This window comes from Cicer arietinum, chromosome 5 (assembly GCF_000331145.2).
Source record: "Cicer arietinum cultivar CDC Frontier isolate Library 1 chromosome 5, Cicar.CDCFrontier_v2.0, whole genome shotgun sequence".
NCBI lineage: Eukaryota > Viridiplantae > Streptophyta > Magnoliopsida > Fabales > Fabaceae > Cicer > Cicer arietinum.
The window spans coordinates 76,406,473-76,425,022 of NC_021164.2; the positions used below are offsets into that span (position 1 = coordinate 76,406,473).

Here is an 18,550-nt window from a genome sequence, read left to right on the forward strand (position 1 = left end):
CAGGAAGGTTACTGAAGTTAGAGGTGTCAGATGGTGATGAAGTAGTGGCAGTGGGCGTAGATGCAGGGAATTGTGCTTGGGCAGAAACAGCCAAGGATTGGACAGAACTCATTGAAGCAGATGCTGCTATAACTTGAGATTGACTGACTTGGGAACCTATTTGTTGATTTACTGATGGATTACCAAGCCTTGCTAGTGGTGGGGGTGCCTTAGGCAAGTGTTTCATATTAGCTATGACAATATCAGCCAACAGATCAGGATGAATCTGTGAAATAAGTATTTCAAGAGATTCAGCACCTCTTTCTCCTTCAGCAATCAAAGCACCAATCACGGCAATCATTTGCTCCACAGCAGTTAGCTCACGGTCTAGAACAGGAACATTAGGTGACACCCCGTTAACAGAGCTAAGATCCCTCCCAGAATCATTTATTTGAGCAGGTAAAGTAAAGTCAGAGTCAGGACCAGAACGAATCCGCTTAGCGATGGACTCATGACCATTGGCCAATTGTTCACTATCATGAGAAACAGGTCTTTTCCTAGTTAATTCCCCTGAAATGGGTGACTGAGTAGATGGTTGGTCATCCTGAAAATCAAAAACCAAATTAAATAAACAAAAGGGGAAAACTAGTGCTTGGTGTTAGAAGCTTACTTAGCAGAAAAAACAGTAAATCAATACTTGCCTTGCTAACTCGAGCATCGCGGGTAAAACGGTCACCATTTTTAATCATTTTGTCTACTTGCCGAATTACCTGATCAGCAGCATCCCCCGCATTCATAGCTCGCAGACTCCTTATCAGTCTTTCTCTTGACTGTAAAACATTAAGTAATTAATTATTTAATATAATGAGTCTAAACATGGTTAGCTACATAAACACCAATCCTTATCCTTTCAAACCTATGTGCAAAAGATCCTAATAAGAAAACTATTTTCATAGCATTATTTTATTTGTATTCATACTAGCTATCATTCACTTTGTTATATTCATTTTAAAATGCTAATTATGTGCAAAATTTGAATAGAAAGATATGGAGGTTTCTGTATGATACAATAACAAGGGTTCCGGCTGGCCAGCTTTTCACAGATACAAAGTAAATATCTAAGCCCGATATTCATTTTCATACAATTTGAGAGAGATGTATCACATTCACAGCTTAAATCTGAGGCTCGAATGTAAAATAAAAAGACATTTACCTCTAGTATTGGAGAATAAGTGCATCTTAGAAAACCCAAAAAGGCTGTTCTTAAAGAGTACTGAATACTGGCAACATGACATCCTTTCACTGTTTGAAAATTTGGATCAAAATCAAGCAATGCTGAAAGGATAGTATCATAGTGTTGTGACCTTTTCCTTGCAATAGATGCTAAACTGTCAAAACAAATACTTTCCAGGGTTAGATTTGAAATGACATTTCATGACAGTCGGTGGAGTAAAGAAAAGTCAAGCACCACCTTAAGCAAAGCAACTACAGATAATGCTGAGAAAGCAACATAATCATAATGCCAAAACTTGAGAAATTTAAGATAGTTTCGATATGTGTGGTGAAAACCTATAGAAGCCCTTATACGAAAAGTAGATCACATGGAAGGTAGTAAAATAGTTGAAGATAGGCAGAGACCATGAAAGCCTATAAGAAAGGGTTTCAATTTTAATGCTTTGGCACTTGACATGATTTTATGCCATCTGTGCAACTGACCCCACTCAGTGGGAAAAGATGTTACCATAACCCTTTTATAACAATTTTTAAGAAAAAAAACAGGGCTATTTGGTTTGAGAAAACTTTATCTGTTTTCATTCTTATTTTGTCTTTTAATCACAAATATGCTACCTTTTTTCATCTTGTTTTTGTTTCAAAGGTTTATCTAGGAAACATAGTAAAAATAATGTGTCATTTTTCTAAAAATTAAAAGTAAAATAAAAAATGAAGAAAAAAAAATTGCAGACCAAAAAGGCTCTCAGTCTCAATGTTGACTATCTTCTTACCCATATATTTCATTTTAACATTCACCATATCTGAGTAAAATATTTCAAAATAAGACAGACTATGTTTTCTTCTATGCTGTCACTTCATAATCTAACACGCTGACATATAGTCCTTCTACTCATTTCTGTCCATTCCATATAAACAAAGCTAAAGGGACAGAGCTATTAACCATGGGCATAGTAAAACTGAAACACAACATGAGAAACAACATAATGCTATATAGAGAAAAGTGTGCTGCAATGCTAAACTGAACCAACACTACTTAAGAAACTTTAAAGCCAGACCCCAGCCTCTTTATTTGATCAAAGACTAGTATTAAATACAAAACTTCTCTCCAAGATTAAATAATCTCAATAATACGTGTGGTGTGGGTGTATTCTTTAGAAAAAGTTTGCATGCACAACCATAAGGAACACATTTCAAGCCCTTGCTGGTGATATACTACAAAATATACCTTAAAAAAGAAAAGATAATGATCAAGATAAGAGATGACAGAATAATCCAGTAAGACCAATAAGTACATATCACATTATCTTTTTCTAATGCATTCTAGGTTGACAGACAGAGATATGGAGAGAAAAAAGAAAAAGAAGGATGTACAGAGTGCCAGCGTAAGGCTTTGATAAAGCAGAGAGCAGCATTTTTCTAATCCATTCCAAATTGAAATATGATGATGAAGAAGAAAAAAGATGACGGTAATCCAGGAAGACCAATAAGTACATAACACGTTATCTTTTTCTAATCCATTCCATGTTGAGAGACAGAGACAGAGAGAGAAAAAAGAAAAAGAAGGATGAGCACAGTGTGCCAAGGTAAGGCTTAGATAAAGTAAGAGCAGCATTTTTCTAATCCATTCCAATTGAAATATGCTATTGCAATTTTTCATATATCTATAGCACACATAAGGTTTCAAAAACAAAAAGTGGCTTCAAAAACCAAAGAGAAAGCACAAGAAAGGAGGAGGAAGGAATAGAGTGGTGCATAATTGTTTCAAAGATATAAGCGAAAAACTATAAGACAGGACCCTTGGATTCCTATTTAAGAGGAATAAAAGTATCAAACCAGGCACACAGTTAACATGTTAACAGCTGCATCTCCTGATTAACAATAAAGAAAACATAGAACTGTGATAAGATTATCCATAATTTCAAGTTGAACAAGTGCAAAACGCTACAGCAGTGAAAAAGGCCTTGGCAGCATACAGTTATCCAAACTCTCCCTACAGTGAACAGCAAGGAAAAACACAGTCTAAAGCTGGTAAAACTATCAAGTTCTTTAAGATACTACATCTGTATCTTCTATAAATATCACTTCAAATCCTTCATTCAACTTTGAACAATACAACTTGGAAAAGGCAAAAAAGCATAGCAGCAGAAAAAGGCAAAATGTAGTACTGAATTATGTTACAATACAAGCTCGGCACAATTATCAAATGCCATAACCACTACCTCTAGCATACCCGCCAACACTAAATGGAAAAACATCAAATTTAAACAACTTTATTGAAATCATTTTTTTGGCAGCAAACCCTTGTTAAAGCACTATCATTAAGAAAAAGGCATCCAACTATTGGGGATAGGGACAATGCATTTTTTTGAATGGTTTTGCTAGTTAGACAGTTTGGGCAGCATATGTCAAATTCTAGGGAGAAAAGTGAGCATGAATTCTTAAATGGAACATGTATAGGCAAAAAGGTCAAAACAATTGTCCATGCAAAAAAATTGCAGAAGGTTAAACAGAGCATAATGGCATACCAGAAAGTACTCCAATTAATAAATACTCAACCCATTCATTTTTGGGAATATTAGGTAGAGTCCAGCATGATTTCCCATCATAAGAATTTGAAAAAATAGCTGAAAATTTTCATGTTGACCTAAATAAATCATTAAATTCCCTGTTCTGTCAATTGAGCTATGTTGCAATGCTACAAAGTATTCCAATAACAATTTTTCACATAAAATTATGCACAAACATATTCCCCACTCGTCTACATGGTAGAGAAAATGCAAACAAAAAGCAAACATATGATCTAGACCATGCAGAACACATGATATGCTTGTTACTGGTATGAGCTGAAAAAGCCAGCTGCTGGACAAAATCAAATAAATAAACCTGACCACGTCTTGTCGAAAGGACAAACTGATGCTTCCAAACTTCAGATGAAAAGCCTTATGAATCACAATTGAATTCCTTACATTGTCTGACAGGTTTTATACATAAATATGTGCAGCCAATTGAAGATGTCCCTCTTATATTGTCATTCTCATCTTATTTTCCAAGCCAAATCTAAGTTACTGACAAGCACTGTGCATTGTGATTAGCAGGATAACATAGAGACCAGTTACAGCTCAATGAATATATTTTTATTCTTTAATACTAATTTTGGAGCTGCTTAAGACTTCAATTTCTTAACATAAAAATGTTTACAATAATGCTATTTTTTATCATGAGACCATGACAAAAAGCTGATATTAAACCTATCATTTATCATATTCCTTGCTTGCTGATACTTTTAAAGGATATACGATAGTTAGATAACTTGGATGAAACTCTAAATTGAACGTCCGTGTTATCAGATTAACTTCAAAAAGCAGGTTGTGAATGCCTGTCAGTTGGCGGTTGCAGAGATGAAACAGGATAAAAAAAATTTGCAATTTAGAAACTGGTTGCTGAGAACAATCAAAAGATCCACAAAACAGATAGAGATAACAATGGAATAGAAGGAAAAATCGAGAGAAAAAGGAGCCAAACAAATTATGTAACACAAGCCCACCAAACTAAAATTTGAATTATTGAGCCATTAATTGTGCAACTGTGCATTAGCTGTTATAAAATTATAAATACATTAACTGTGCATGCGCTTACAGCACAAAATTTTAAATAGTAAATGGTCTCTAAACAGTTTACAATAATAAACTGCATCACTTGACAACCATGTTTCCTCGGTTCACGAGATGACCATTTTAATGCATCACTTTTGATTTCTATCACCCTGCCAACTGGCACTCCAGAGTATAAATAATGAACCATCTTACATATTCTTATGACCGTAATTTCCATTACATGAACCACCAATGCAGAAGCATCCAAGTCCATTAACTCCTCATAAAGAACTGGTCAGCATGCTGCAATGTTAAATAGAAAAGCAGTTGAACTTGTTCTACCCATGAGTTCCTGCTTCAGTGATCACTCCATAGTTTTGAACATAGTAAAACCACAGGCAACATGCAGTTATATGCTAAACTTTTAAAACCTTTAATTTATCGAAAGAAATATAAAGGCATGAGTAGTGATTAATGCATGGAATAATAATGCAATAATACTGAAATGAAATTGTACCACAAAAAATACACTAATCCTAAGAGGTACACTTGACACCTTCCATCAGCGTATAGAAATGCATAAGGCAGAATGGAAGCACTATACAATATTTCAAATTGGTAAAATAGCACATATTATATTATGCAAAAAAAAAAAACATTGCAGCTGCAAGGTTTTCAAGTAAATATGAATGCAATTTTAATCTATTGAACTTGAGAACCATTTTACGCTTGGAAACGACAGATTTATACTTCTAATTTGGAGGTATGTATCATTTGTTTGAGATAATGTTCTTTTATAACTCACTTATAGTCCATAATGTACTATTTTTACTTTCACTTTTCTACCTCTATATAAAAAAAATTATGGGCCTCCAACCAGCCGCCACCCTCTTACAACTGGACCCTATACCAAACTATCAATATTTATAATCGAGAATACGTGATGTACAGAAACAGTGATTCAGACTTGTAACTTCGACACCTTCTAAATTTGTAGGACCACATTACAAATTCACAGTTTTGTATCATAACGTCGACATAAAAACAACTTACCACTAAAATAAGAATCTTTATCTCATAATCAATTCAAGAACGGCGTCTTGTATGTTTCAAGAAACACAAATAATCTCAAGACTCTATGGAAGAAAATTAGGAGCCTAGGAAGTTCGCAACGGCATTGAGGGATGCAAGTGATTATCAATTTCTCACACAGTTATGACAGATTTCATATTTTAAGATGTTAACAAATCAATTAGTAGTCTAAAGAGCAAAAATAAGCCAAGCAATAGCGTACCCAAGGACACTTCGTAATTTGTTGAAAATATTAGGAAGAAAACAGGAAGAATGCAAAAGTAGCCTTCTGAGAAACTCAAATGCATTACACGCATATCGTTTATGTTTAAACCAAACCAAAAGCACTATCCAACTCAGCAATCATACCATTGTTAAGGAGAGAAAGAAAAAATTAAAGCATGGCATATGCTTGTGCAAGATCAATACCTTAACAGAGCTAAAAAACAATCAAGTTCCAGAATACACTACACAAATAAACACATTTTAAAGACAGATATGAAAGATGTCAACAAAGTTATTTATACTAGTTATTAGGGGAAGGCAAATGTACGCCTAGGAAAGGTACAAAAGCAACACACACACACACACACACATATATATACAAACTGTTTGTCTTCCTACTCTTATCTAATTATTTGTTTGCAAACAGCAGTTACCATGCGATAAAGGGAAAAAAAGCCTTTATAAACAGCCACATAAATTCAAGAAGTCGCCTACTTGACAATTTGTACAGGACATACCAACATCAGAAAATAAAAGAGTGAATAATACTTTGCAAACAAAGGTCAATGACAGCTACCACAATTAAACTCACCAATTTACAACAGTAATTGTCAAGCAACCAGGGAGACTGCCAGCAGACTGCAATAATTTTAATAAAATGCTAATAGTCCTATTGGCCTCTGTCGTAAGCACCATTGGATCAAGAACTGGGTGACAACCCACCAACCATGAGATATTAACAGCTTGACTGACTCCTGTATTAAGATCAATGTTAATACGAATGATCAGATGACAATTATTATCCAAACAAATCAATTCCCTATCCTAGACTGGAACATGAGAAATAAAATTGTAACCTAAGAAAGCAATGTCATCTATGTAAAGAATCAAATTAAATTTGTTAGCATATATGATAAATATTGAATAACATTTGGGCTGTAACTTAGAGTCATTTAAAATATAATAGATTATAGATTAGGATTGCTTTCCATTAATCTGTTTATATTTCATGATTTGTTTCCTTAATAAGAATTGGGAATCTATTATTATTAGTATAAATATGGGTTAGTATTTATTCATTGGTATCAAAAATCAAACAATAATCACAATTCAAAGTCTTTAATTACTCGCTCTTTCCTTCCTTGTCTAAAACCCCATAACTTCACCAAGGTATTAGAGAGCTATCCTGTATAACCTGTCGTGTCACTATTCCACTTTATTAAAAATATGGAACTAAATTGTAGCAAAGTCACTATCTCCATAGTACTTTTTCTTGTCAGTCGTGCACATATTTCTGACAACCCATTCTCTCTTAAGAATCTCCTTTGTTTGAGGAATCTTCCATTAGTTGCTTTTACAACCTGTTTCAAAAAGTGTATTTTGTTCTATACTGATAAAAATTGATGTTCAATAAAATGGTTTTATAAAATTGATTTTGGTTAAAAATGAGCAAAATATAAAATTATTTATGTTTGGACATTGGATATATTGACGTAAATATGTGACTTGAATAATAAAAATGAGATCAAAAATCCTGTCTAAAGGCAAGCTCCAAATACCAGCTTCAAATAGAATCATTTTTGGTGAATTGAAGGCAAATGCAATTCTACACAAAGACTCCCAAACATGTCAATTTCATGCTTCTAGTAACCACTTTGTCTCACCCAAAATTGAATGCATGTTAACATGCCTTTGGATTACTTTGTCTCGTTGTCATGTTCTCCTTACAGCAGCCTTTAGCTATCCAAAATGAAGTTTGGTTCAAGCTGTGTCAGTAGGCTTCAAATCGATTTGTAATCTCCTCTATCCTTGAACTGTCCTATGTTACCCGTGTTTTCTTTTCACAAGTGAAATTTAGTGGCATCTTTCTTACAAATGAGTCATATATTGATGTATTAGAGATAATTAGCTATCATTAGTTTCATCTTTGCATTGTAAGTCCTACAGATCGTGATTTCTCTCGTCTCAATGATGAATCATATTGGGGTGAATTATTTGGGATTGTGATTTGATGCACACCAACCACAATTTTTATCTTCTTCTAGGTATCTTAAATTTACGTTATTGTATTGAACATTGAACAATAATCACATTTCAAAGTGTTTTTCTTTCTCTCCCCTCCCTCCTTATCTAAAACCCTATCACTTACAGAAAAATTGAACTCCTCAAACATAAGAAGCAATACCTTCATTGGAGGATTTCTCAGGATCATGGATGTCGGATGTAAAAAGTAATACAAAAACTTCCAAGAATTTCAGTGCCAGCAACTTTATTCCACTAGAGCCACCCTACGAAAATCAAGAAAATTAACTCTCAAATCAGAAAGAAACATAAAAAACCTGCTGTCTGCCACCACCACGAGTTCAAGTTGATAAGAATGACATTCAGATTCCAAAAAGGAATAAAATGCAAAAAATCTCATACACGTCTCTTGGAAGCATATAACCACATTTAAAATTTACAAAATGGTAATCAGAAAAATACATATTCCAGACAAAAACTACCAACAACTACCAACAAAGACATGTAAAATTCAAATATTATTAACACGTAAACATGCAGAAAGGCCCCTTTTCTTAGCCAAATTGCAAGACATTATTAGCCTATTTCCTACATTGCCATGTGCTTCATAAGGTAGACATCATCACCCATTTCCCCTTACCCATCTAAAGTAAAGCACCAGAGAGTGAGTATTCAAAGTTTCAAACCAAATTCAATATCATAAAACCATATATAGACCTGACAACCACATATACAACATCAATGAACTGAGTGAAATAATCCATGAGATAGTTATGTCTTTGAATGGTTGTCTAAGATCATATACACAAGTAAAATTGGCAAATGATTCAAAACAACAGTCTTGTTTGGCTAAACTAGGATTGAATATCAAATCAAATATTATACAACTGCATGGTTCGGTGAGCTGAACAGGGTTAATTACTATGTTTTCCAAAATGTAAAAAATCTAAAGAATGAATATAATGTGAAATACAATAAGACAACACATCAATGTGCAAAGGTCTCCAAGAAATTAAAAGCAAAAGCTAATTACCTCCATAGCAATCTCAAAAACAGCCTCCTTGAACTTGAGCATTCCCATCCAAATATCTTCTAACCACCTCTCAACTTTACCACACTGTTGAAACTGTTAAGTTTTCCAAAATACTATCATTTGTCAGTATCAAACTACATACCGACGTCACGAAAATAGAAGGAGTGAAATGGGCACAGGCTCTTCGTCCCAACGAACTCCTTCTTTCTTTATAACACAACAAGAATGAAGGTGAAAAATCCATAAAAAAAACTGATGAAAATTGTAAATAATTCACGGATTAATTAGCAGCAATTAGAGGAAGAATTTGGAATAATCAAAGGCAGCTGTCAACAATTAAACACACCCAAAACAAAATGACTTAAAAAAATAGTGCTACAGAAACCATATAAAAAATCCATAAAATCATAACATTATCATAAGTTATTAATTATATGTAAATGATGTCAGATCCATCGCAGTAACCCACACGAGAAACACTCATATGAAACAGTTTAATCTGCACAATAACATTTTGAAAGGAAAAAAAACACATGTGTCTGTTTATCAATAATTTTGCAGTTTTGAAAGAGGGTTCCACGAAAAAGTACCTGCATAATCATCTCCTCAAAACAACTACAGAAGATATTAGTACCACTAATAATAGACTGTTTTACGACCGTTACATCACTGTCTCGTAGAAATGTTAATAATGAAGATATCAGTGAAGGAGAATGTTCAACTGCTCTAAAACCAATATCCTCAATTATCCTGAAAAAATACAATAAAAAAAAAAAATTAGAAATTTTGGTGTCAATGAAACAAAATGAAATAAGAAGAAAACAAGAAAGTAGAATTGAGAAGTTTACTGTATGAGCAATTTGCGAACGAGGGATTCGGGAGAAGACTGAAGTTCAAGGAGATAAGGATAGAGGTCAGCGGCGAGAGAAGGGTGGAGAGATAGAAGAAGGTGTTTGGCTTGTTTTAAGGAAGTGGTTTTGACGGAGATGTCGCCGTGGTTGTTGGCAGCGGCGAGGAGAGAGAGAACTTGGTCCTTGGTGGGAGGTGGTGCGGCCATGAGTGTTAGGGTTTTGAAAGAACGGGTGATGAGAGAAAAAGAAGAAGGTTTTATTATTACTGTAAATTAGAATAGAATGTTAAGGGATTGGGAGGAAGAGGATGAAGAAGAAGGGTTAAATTGGAAAATGAAATTGAAATAATGAACCGGCGGGGTGATTCTTAATCTTAATCACATATAAGTCCCGCCTGGGCTCGAAGTTGGGAGGATGCGGTATTCGCATTCAGATTGCGGGTGGGACTGGCAAATTTATCTACTTATTTTCTTAATTTTTTGTCATAATAAATCATCATTAATTTCTATGCACACTCTTTTCTTATTGTCAAATTTTAAATAACTTCAAAATAATAATAACTACACATGTTTGTTTTTAAAGTATCATTTTCTCTCCTATCTAGTTTTTATGGTAATTATAGAAATAAAACTATTAATAGTCTTGGGATATTGGGATATGTGTGATATATTGGTGTGAGATATAATATGATATTTTGTATTTTCGAAAATCCAACCAATAATATGATAAGTTAACCATAATTTTATTATATTTTATCTTTTTCGTTGAAATTTTAAATATGAGCTAAACAAGATATGATAAAAATATTAATTTAATTAATTATCTTTATAAAAATATAATTTAAAATATTAAATTAAAATATAATAAAATATAAATATAAAAAATTCATAAAATATAAATACAACCAAATATAAGTATAAAAATAATTAATATAATTTGATATTTAACTTAAAAATAAAATATTAATAATTAGTTTAAAAAAATGTTTATGATTTTCTAACAGGGGTAATTTTTTATTTTTATATAATTTCATAAATTAGTATTTCAAATTATAAAAATATGGAAATTAATTAAAAATTTAAAATAGATATAATTTGTTTACAAGGGTAATTTATATTTAATGTATATCATATCTTTATTTACATTCTAACAAATAAAATTAAATTATTTGGTTGCTCATTGTTTTTATAAAAAAATAAATAAATTATTTATTTAGTAGTGTCAATTGATAATTGTAAATATAAAATTATTTCATTACATATTTAATTTTTTTATTAATTTATAATATTTAAACTGTAATAGGTTAATTTAAAAAAAAATTAATATGTAATTATTCACAATTATAATTTTGTTATTTAAATATAATATATATTATATCATGTTGTTATTTTGTTTGATTGTTACTTGTATATCAAACACAAGATACGATGATATTGTTATTAATATATTTTATCTTTATTCAACTTCATATGATATTGTTTATATGTGAATTAATTGGTCATCATAGGTGCAATGTTAGAAGAGCGTTTCATTCACTAGATTCAATATCAAATGTTACAAGTTACTAGTGAATGTTTTTTTGAGTCTCTTGTAAAGTTGTTTGAGTTTTTAAAATGAAATCAACTTTATTCTTAGGAATTGAATTCACAAGAAGCGATAAATAGCTTTTGTTTGGTTCTATGTTCAAAACTACCAGATCTAACATTGTTTCCTTGGTCTCATGTGATTTGACACTCTTAAAATGGTATATGGGCTCTCTTTAAACAATCAAACGTGTGGTCAAAAATTGATTCTATATGAAGCTCGAAATTGTAGCTTTCACATAGTAACAAATTGATGTATAATACAAATTCTCCAACTGCCTTCGTGGTCTTTATTAACTTTTTAAACTCCAATTGATGTATAATACAAATTCTCCAACTGCCTTTTCACCGTCTTTATCGAATTTTTAAACTCTCTTCAGTGCAGTTATTTTAAGAGCATCTTTAATTATTAACTCAACATAAATTTATTAAATAGAATCTACTGTGTTACATAATTTTAAAGTAACTAATTCATTTTTACACGGTGTACTTAAGAGTTTATTAAATAGGATCCGTTATAAATTCATTATTATTAATAAATTAATAAAAATATATAATGCTTATAATTATATTATTATTAAATTATGAAATTATTGTTTCTTCTTGAGAGCATCTTGACACCAACCCAACGGTAAACTTGTCAAAAATTAAATTTTATGTAACTACACTCTGAGAGACGAACCTATTTAATTACCGTTTGAGATGCTTTAATAAATTTGCAATAGTCCCCATTCTAATAAAAATCAAACAAATTGAAAACATAAAAAATAGTCAATTTCTTAAATAAATTAACCAAAATTTGCATTGAAAAGTAAATTAAGTGAATTTAGATTAAACATGACAATAGTAATATATAATTTTGACCACTTATTCCATAAATTAACACAGATCAAAGATAACTAAATAAAATTAAAAAAGGTATTCGCTTCAAAAGTATCTTATCTCTCTATTAACTAGTAAAATCATCACAAATTTTAAAAAAATAAAAAAAATATATATATATATATATATATATATATATATATATTCACACATATATATATAGAAAACTCGTTTCGGTAGTCATATATTTAAAATCAATTTTGATCCAAATAAAATTAGTAAACTTCATTTTTACGTTAATTTATTTGGATCGCAAAAAAAATAATGTCGAATAAGGGATGAATAACAGGTACAAATTGAGGTATAAAAATACCGAACAAAATAAGCATAAAACTATAGTTATACATTAGTTGCATTAAATATCAATATTTTCAAGAATTACACCATTTTCAAAAAAATATACTAAAATATTACACCATTTTCAAAACTATATACTAAAATATTCTATTTTTATTATCGTTTACAAGTCATTTTTGTAAATGAAGACTTCCTTAACGAAGTATGAGTTTGCAAATTTGACTTCTTTAAGATAACTTTTCAATATTTTTTTTAAATTAACAAATATATATATATATATATAATTCACAAAAAGACATGAATTTTAAATTATACAGATTGATTAGAGTTGTTTGTGACATTTAAACAATATTTTCGAGTATGACCAGTTAACCGACATAGTCTGCATTTTCTATACACTTTTGCAATTTTTTAATATATATATATATATATATATATATATCATTTATAAAAAATAACATCGCAAATTTTACTAAAATTACAATAAAATTAATGTTGAATGTGGCCTCAAGTATTACATTGTTGAGATATTGGCGATGTCTTGGTACATCGCGAGTTTGTTCTTCTTCTTCTTGCTTTTGAAGATAATTAGGAGGAAGTGCTGCAGAATAACTACAATGTATCGTCAAAATTCCGTACGTATGAGAAAACATCGACAACGTGATACTAGAGGCCATATTCGACATTAATTTTATCGTAATTTTTGTGATTTATTTTTTATGAATGAAATATATTAATTATATACATATTTGTTAAAAAAATTAAAAAAGTGTCAAAAAAATGGACTATGTTCGTTATCTGGTCATACTCGAAAACATTGTCAAAATATTACAGACAACTCTAGTAAATACATATAATTTAAAATTTAAATTTATATATATTTTGTTTAAATTGCCTTAATGAAGTCACATTTGCAAACTCAGACTTTCTCAAGGAAGTCACCGTATGCAAAGACGAGTTGTAATTGAGAAAATAAAAGAAGAATTTTAGTATATAGTTTTGAAAATAAAATAATTTATTAATTTTTTTTTTAAGATGTAGGATATTCCGAAAAAAATCCTTATATAAGAGAGAGAATATTTGATTGAAATTATATGTCATTGGTAAGAGAACAAATATTTCATAAAAAATAATTGAATTTTTATTCAAAGTTTTAAAAGTTTTCATCTATTTTTTATTTTTGTAAAAGTTAAAAATTTCATCAATTTATTACGCTAAAAAAAGAGAATCTTAAAATAATTTAAAAATTGTTTCCAAATGAAAATATGTTTTCAATAACTTTAAAAAAAATTATAACAGATTAATTTTTAATATTTTTTTAATACATAGAAATTAGTTTTTTTTTTCCCCTTTTGTTAACTGGGAAACTAATCTAAAAAAAAAAATTGTTTTTATTTTTTTTGCAATAAAATAAGAAATGATTTTTACAATAGAGCAATAACTAACGTTTTCCCTTTTAAAAAAGTTTTCCATTTTCTACGAGATCGATTTAGTTTTAGTTTGTGAGAACGCTAGGAGAGAACATATAATCTAGCGCGTTTGTTGAAAGCGAAAAGAATAGAAGAAGAGATGGAAGGTTGGGACCCTAATACTAAGTCGACGCTAACACAGATCCCATTGCTAACAACAAAGGCAGGTCCTAGAGACGGATCAGCATGGACCCAAAGACTCAAGGAAGAGTACAAGTCTCTTATTGCATACACTCAGATGAACAAATCCAACGATAACGATTGGTTTCGGATCTCCGCTTCTAATCCCGAAGGTACCCGCTGGACTGGTAAATGTTGGTATGTTTATAATCTTCTCAAATATGAATTCGACCTTCAATTTGATATTCCCATCACTTACCCTTCCACCGCACCTGAACTTGAACTCCCTGAATTGGATGGCAAGACTCAGAAGGTTCATTTCTCTTCTCTTCTCTTTCCCGCTTTTTTCTTTTAGTTATTGTTGACTAATTCATTCATAACAATTCAATTAATTTTCAGATGTATAGAGGAGGGAAGATATGCTTGACTGTGCATTTCAAGCCTCTCTGGGCAAAAAATAGGTTTTTTTTTTTAATCTTTTTATAAGGGTCGTTATGTTATTGTGATATTGTTTTATATTAGGATTAGGATTTGGTTAGGCTCTGAAGTTTGAACAATTGGAAATAGAATTTTGCTCTCAGGGTTTGATTTAATTGGCTTATCTGAGTTTATCAGTTGACGTATACACTTGAGACTATTTCAAAGAGCTTATGAAAAACAACTTATGACATGTTAAAAAGATCTGTTTTGCAGCTTATTTTCATAAGCTCTTTGGATAATTTATGAAAACAGTTTATAGGCATGTTTGGGTTGACTTATTTGAATTTATGTAATGACATAAACACTTGTGAGACTATTTGGTTAAGCTTATGGAAACAATTTATGACATGTATATAAGCTGTTTTCAGCTATTATCACAATCTCTCCAGGACAGTTTATGAATACAGCTTATAGCTTATACAAAAATAATTTAACTTTATTTTATCTTTTTGTTGTAGAAATAGCTTATTGTATAAGCACTTACATGCTAGGCTTATATGCTATAAACGCTTAATTACGTTGTTTATCCAAACAAGACTTATGGCTTGTATGAAAAAAGTTTGATGTAATTTTATCTTTTGTTATGAAAATAACTTACACGTAAGCACTTAATTAATTTTTTTCCCAATGCCAATTTGGTTTGAATTGAATGAAGTAATTTTAGGTGATAAAATATTGTTAACTTTATGATGGAAGATTTTACAGCACCTTTCACATGTTTTGCTGAATTCTTAGTACTAAGTTTTTGTGTTCATTGGCTTTCTTTTACAGCCCTAGATTTGGTATAGCACATGCACTTTGCTTGGGTCTTGCACCGTGGCTTGCAGCAGAGGTTCCCATTCTTGTGGATTCTGGTATGATCAAGCACAAAGACGATGCAACCACATCGACTGAATCTTAGTTATCACATGTCTGTTTAAACCTGTAAAAGTAGAACTCAGGCTTAATAGTTTTCAAACTTGTCAAAGGGAAATAAAATGAGCTGTTTCATTGTGTATTTACGGGATCTTTCTTGTAACTTACACACAATTATCTGCAGATATTAAAGTCTTGAGATCAGAAAATGCTCTGACAAACTATTATATGTTGCATGCACAGCAACATGGCTAGTGAATTAGTGATTTTCATCTAAACTTCAAGCGCTTTTTACGTTGATAATAATGAGTTTATTTTCTAATTGTGATTTAAAACTTTACCTGAACTGAAAGTGATAACGTCATTTGTTTAGACTATAGACATGCTGGCAATTTTAAAGCAACTGAAGTTTGGGGCAATTTGATCCAAGTTTCACCTTTCTCACTTTATGATTAGTATTCTATTTTGTAATTTTTTCCACGTGGAATGCTCTTCTTGCATTGTCTTTCTGTGAGAAAATATATGGTTATATTTCCTACCAAAACCTATTCAATATGGTTTTTTGGCTTTGTAAGTTGTATCATTCAGCAAACTTTTGTCTATACAATTTGGTATTTATTGGCTTTTTCTATCACCAAAATTTATTTTGGCAATGAAGTTGTAGAGAGTTATCTTGAGAAAACATGAATATAGGATACAGCATGAGACTGGCCCTGTCTACCTGATTATATATATATGTATATATATGTTGACTGAGTCTGACTTCTCTCCTGTTCTTTCAGCTCTCTTCCCATTTTCTATTATAGTTCTTTGTATAACTGGAAATCTCTGGTACTCTGCCAGTTGCCACAAGCTTACTAGTACCCTTCATATTGTTCTGATGAAATGTGTGCAATAAGAACACCCATTAGTCATGAATATATAGTTATGAGCTTCTTGTTTTTCCCCCTCTGTCGTGATTAATTATTTTGAAGATTAGTGAAGCTTTTGTTTTTATTACAGTCACCAAGTTTAGTCTGCCCCTGGATTTCACTAGGAACTAGTTCTCTCAACTTGTATTAGTATTGGGTTTTAAAAGAGTTGGTTAAGTGGTTTTGAGACTGTTTAAGTTTGTTTCCTATACTCCCCACAAGTTGTTGTTTACTTAGGCTCTGTTTGGGAGTTTGGAGGGGAGGGCTTTGGGGAGAGTGGTATCTAGTGATTACATTTTTTATCTTTTGGTTTTTCTTTGGAGTGAGATACTGCTTTGACATTCTGCTTTCTTGATCTGCAGCTATTTCTTGTCTTCTAGTTTTTGTTTTCCTCCCTTTATTTTTTGGGTCCTGTTTTCGGTTGTCATCTTTGGTGTTAAATTTGTTTTCTGTATCTCTTGTCTTCCTGCCTTTTCGTCAATTTCTGTCAAATTCTTGTAGTATCTAGCGATAGCGCATGATTGATATCTCTCTTCAACCCTTTGTAGGAGTTAGGGAGAGTGGTATCTAATGATGCTTGAGCCAGACAATTCTTAATTTGTCTATTTGATTGTCTGGTACTTTTTTTAGCAATTTATTTACACTGAGTTCAGTGTTGGCTTCATTCCTGGGTATATTAAAAACTAAGAGGACCTTATAGAAGCTCTATGTTTGGTCTTCATGCTTTGATTTGGTCAACCTGGGTGTTCAAAAGAGTATCAATATACTCCACCTCTGGTTGTGATATACATGGTTATGGAAGAATTATATGGCAACTTAATCTAAGACATCGATGGTATAGTATTTAGAATGTTAGACTTATTGATTTAATCAACCGGTGTAATCTTTTGATAACTTTAGGGCATTGATTATTAAATGTACTACTAGGTGGCCTTGAATGTATATCTGTAAGGATTAAGAATACTTGTATTTTTTCCAATTCTCTAGCTCATACATGGTCCATATGCAACCTTGAAACATGGCGGTATAGTGTGCCCTTTGTGTGCTGGGTGTGAGGCTGATTTTAAATAATGAAAGCTTACTAATTATAAATAAAAAATGGTTTACATATGAGAATTGGTGGACCCAAATGTGGACATGAGATTGATGACCCTAACATTATTTGTAATATGGATTTTGTATTCCACTGTGAAACTCGGGATGATGTGCATTTGAGTTGGTTTGCAAGACAATTGTCTATTCAATTTCATGCTAATATGGTTTTCAATATTTGATGTTGAGTTATGTTTTACATGTTGGATAATGGTTCAGCACTTCAGCTGGTGCCAACATATTTCAGATTGAAGCTTCACAGTGATGTTGTGGTGGCTCAGTCTATCACAGTGGCATTTAGTGATATTTGTTGGAACAATTTGGTTGCAAGTCTCTAGTGTGTCAACACTTAAAATTTGGTGCTGGACTTGAATTTATTTGGCTCATAAAAAAGAAAAATCTGTACAAGCTTTTCTTGGTCCTTGGTGTCCTATGCGAGTTTCATGCAGAACACAATGTTGGTTCGAACAAGGTCGTGTAATACACATGAAGACTGCAGCAAGGAATGGTTAAATTTAATGTTGCTGCAGTCAGTAGAACAAGGCTGGTTTGGTGTTTGTCAGGGACAATTTTGCTGTTTGAATTCAATTTTATTGATGATCATTCTTTGGTAAATCACACGTAAATATCACTTCATGTTTTTGCTATGATTAATTTATCTTTCTAGACTTTTTGTTACTAATAAAAATAGAGTTTTAGTCAAGGGGAGCAAAAAACAGAGTTTTTGCTATGATTAAAACAGTGTTTCATTTATACTCTGATCATTTTTTTATTCATTATACTTTTTGACACGAAAGTTTTGTTTATGAGGTAGGAGGTAAATGAGGGAAGGACTTAGGGTAAGGGAAGGGAAA

The 18,550-nt window shown here is 31.6% G+C and overlaps 2 protein-coding genes across 7 annotated transcripts in view; one reads left to right on the forward strand and one right to left on the reverse strand.

Moving 5' to 3' along the window:
• The window catches only part of LOC101491573 (uncharacterized), a 21,320-nt gene extending 10,855 nt beyond the window's left edge, over nucleotides 1-10,465 (reverse strand). For 2 of the 6 annotated variants that reach the window (XM_073369186.1, XM_073369185.1), the window contains exons 1-8: nucleotides 10,005-10,463; nucleotides 9,747-9,906; nucleotides 9,157-9,249; nucleotides 8,287-8,389; nucleotides 6,694-6,856; nucleotides 1,193-1,367; nucleotides 681-809; nucleotides 1-583 (exon numbers count right to left, since the gene is read on the reverse strand). In XM_073369186.1, the coding sequence (XP_073225287.1) occupies nucleotides 1-583; nucleotides 681-809; nucleotides 1,193-1,367; nucleotides 6,694-6,856; nucleotides 8,287-8,389; nucleotides 9,157-9,249; nucleotides 9,747-9,906; nucleotides 10,005-10,213 (1,615 nt within the window). In that variant the 5' untranslated portion in view covers nucleotides 10,214-10,463. Of the gene's footprint in view, nucleotides 584-680; nucleotides 810-1,192; nucleotides 1,368-4,737; nucleotides 6,857-8,286; nucleotides 8,390-9,156; nucleotides 9,250-9,746; nucleotides 9,907-10,004 lie in introns of those variants that run through there. The other 4 variants (XM_073369187.1, XM_012716003.3, XM_012716004.3 and 1 more) reach the window with 4 other exon arrangements.
• Nucleotides 10,466-14,222: 3,757 nt separating this feature from the next.
• Nucleotides 14,223-15,971, forward strand: LOC101491251 (ubiquitin-fold modifier-conjugating enzyme 1). Its single transcript, XM_004501007.4, has 3 exons — nucleotides 14,223-14,671; nucleotides 14,758-14,819; nucleotides 15,610-15,971. The coding sequence occupies exons 1-3, from the start codon at nucleotides 14,339-14,341 to the stop codon at nucleotides 15,737-15,739; spliced, it is 525 nt and encodes a 174-aa protein (XP_004501064.1). The 5' UTR covers nucleotides 14,223-14,338; the 3' UTR covers nucleotides 15,740-15,971.
• Nucleotides 15,972-18,550: the final 2,579 nt, after the last annotated feature.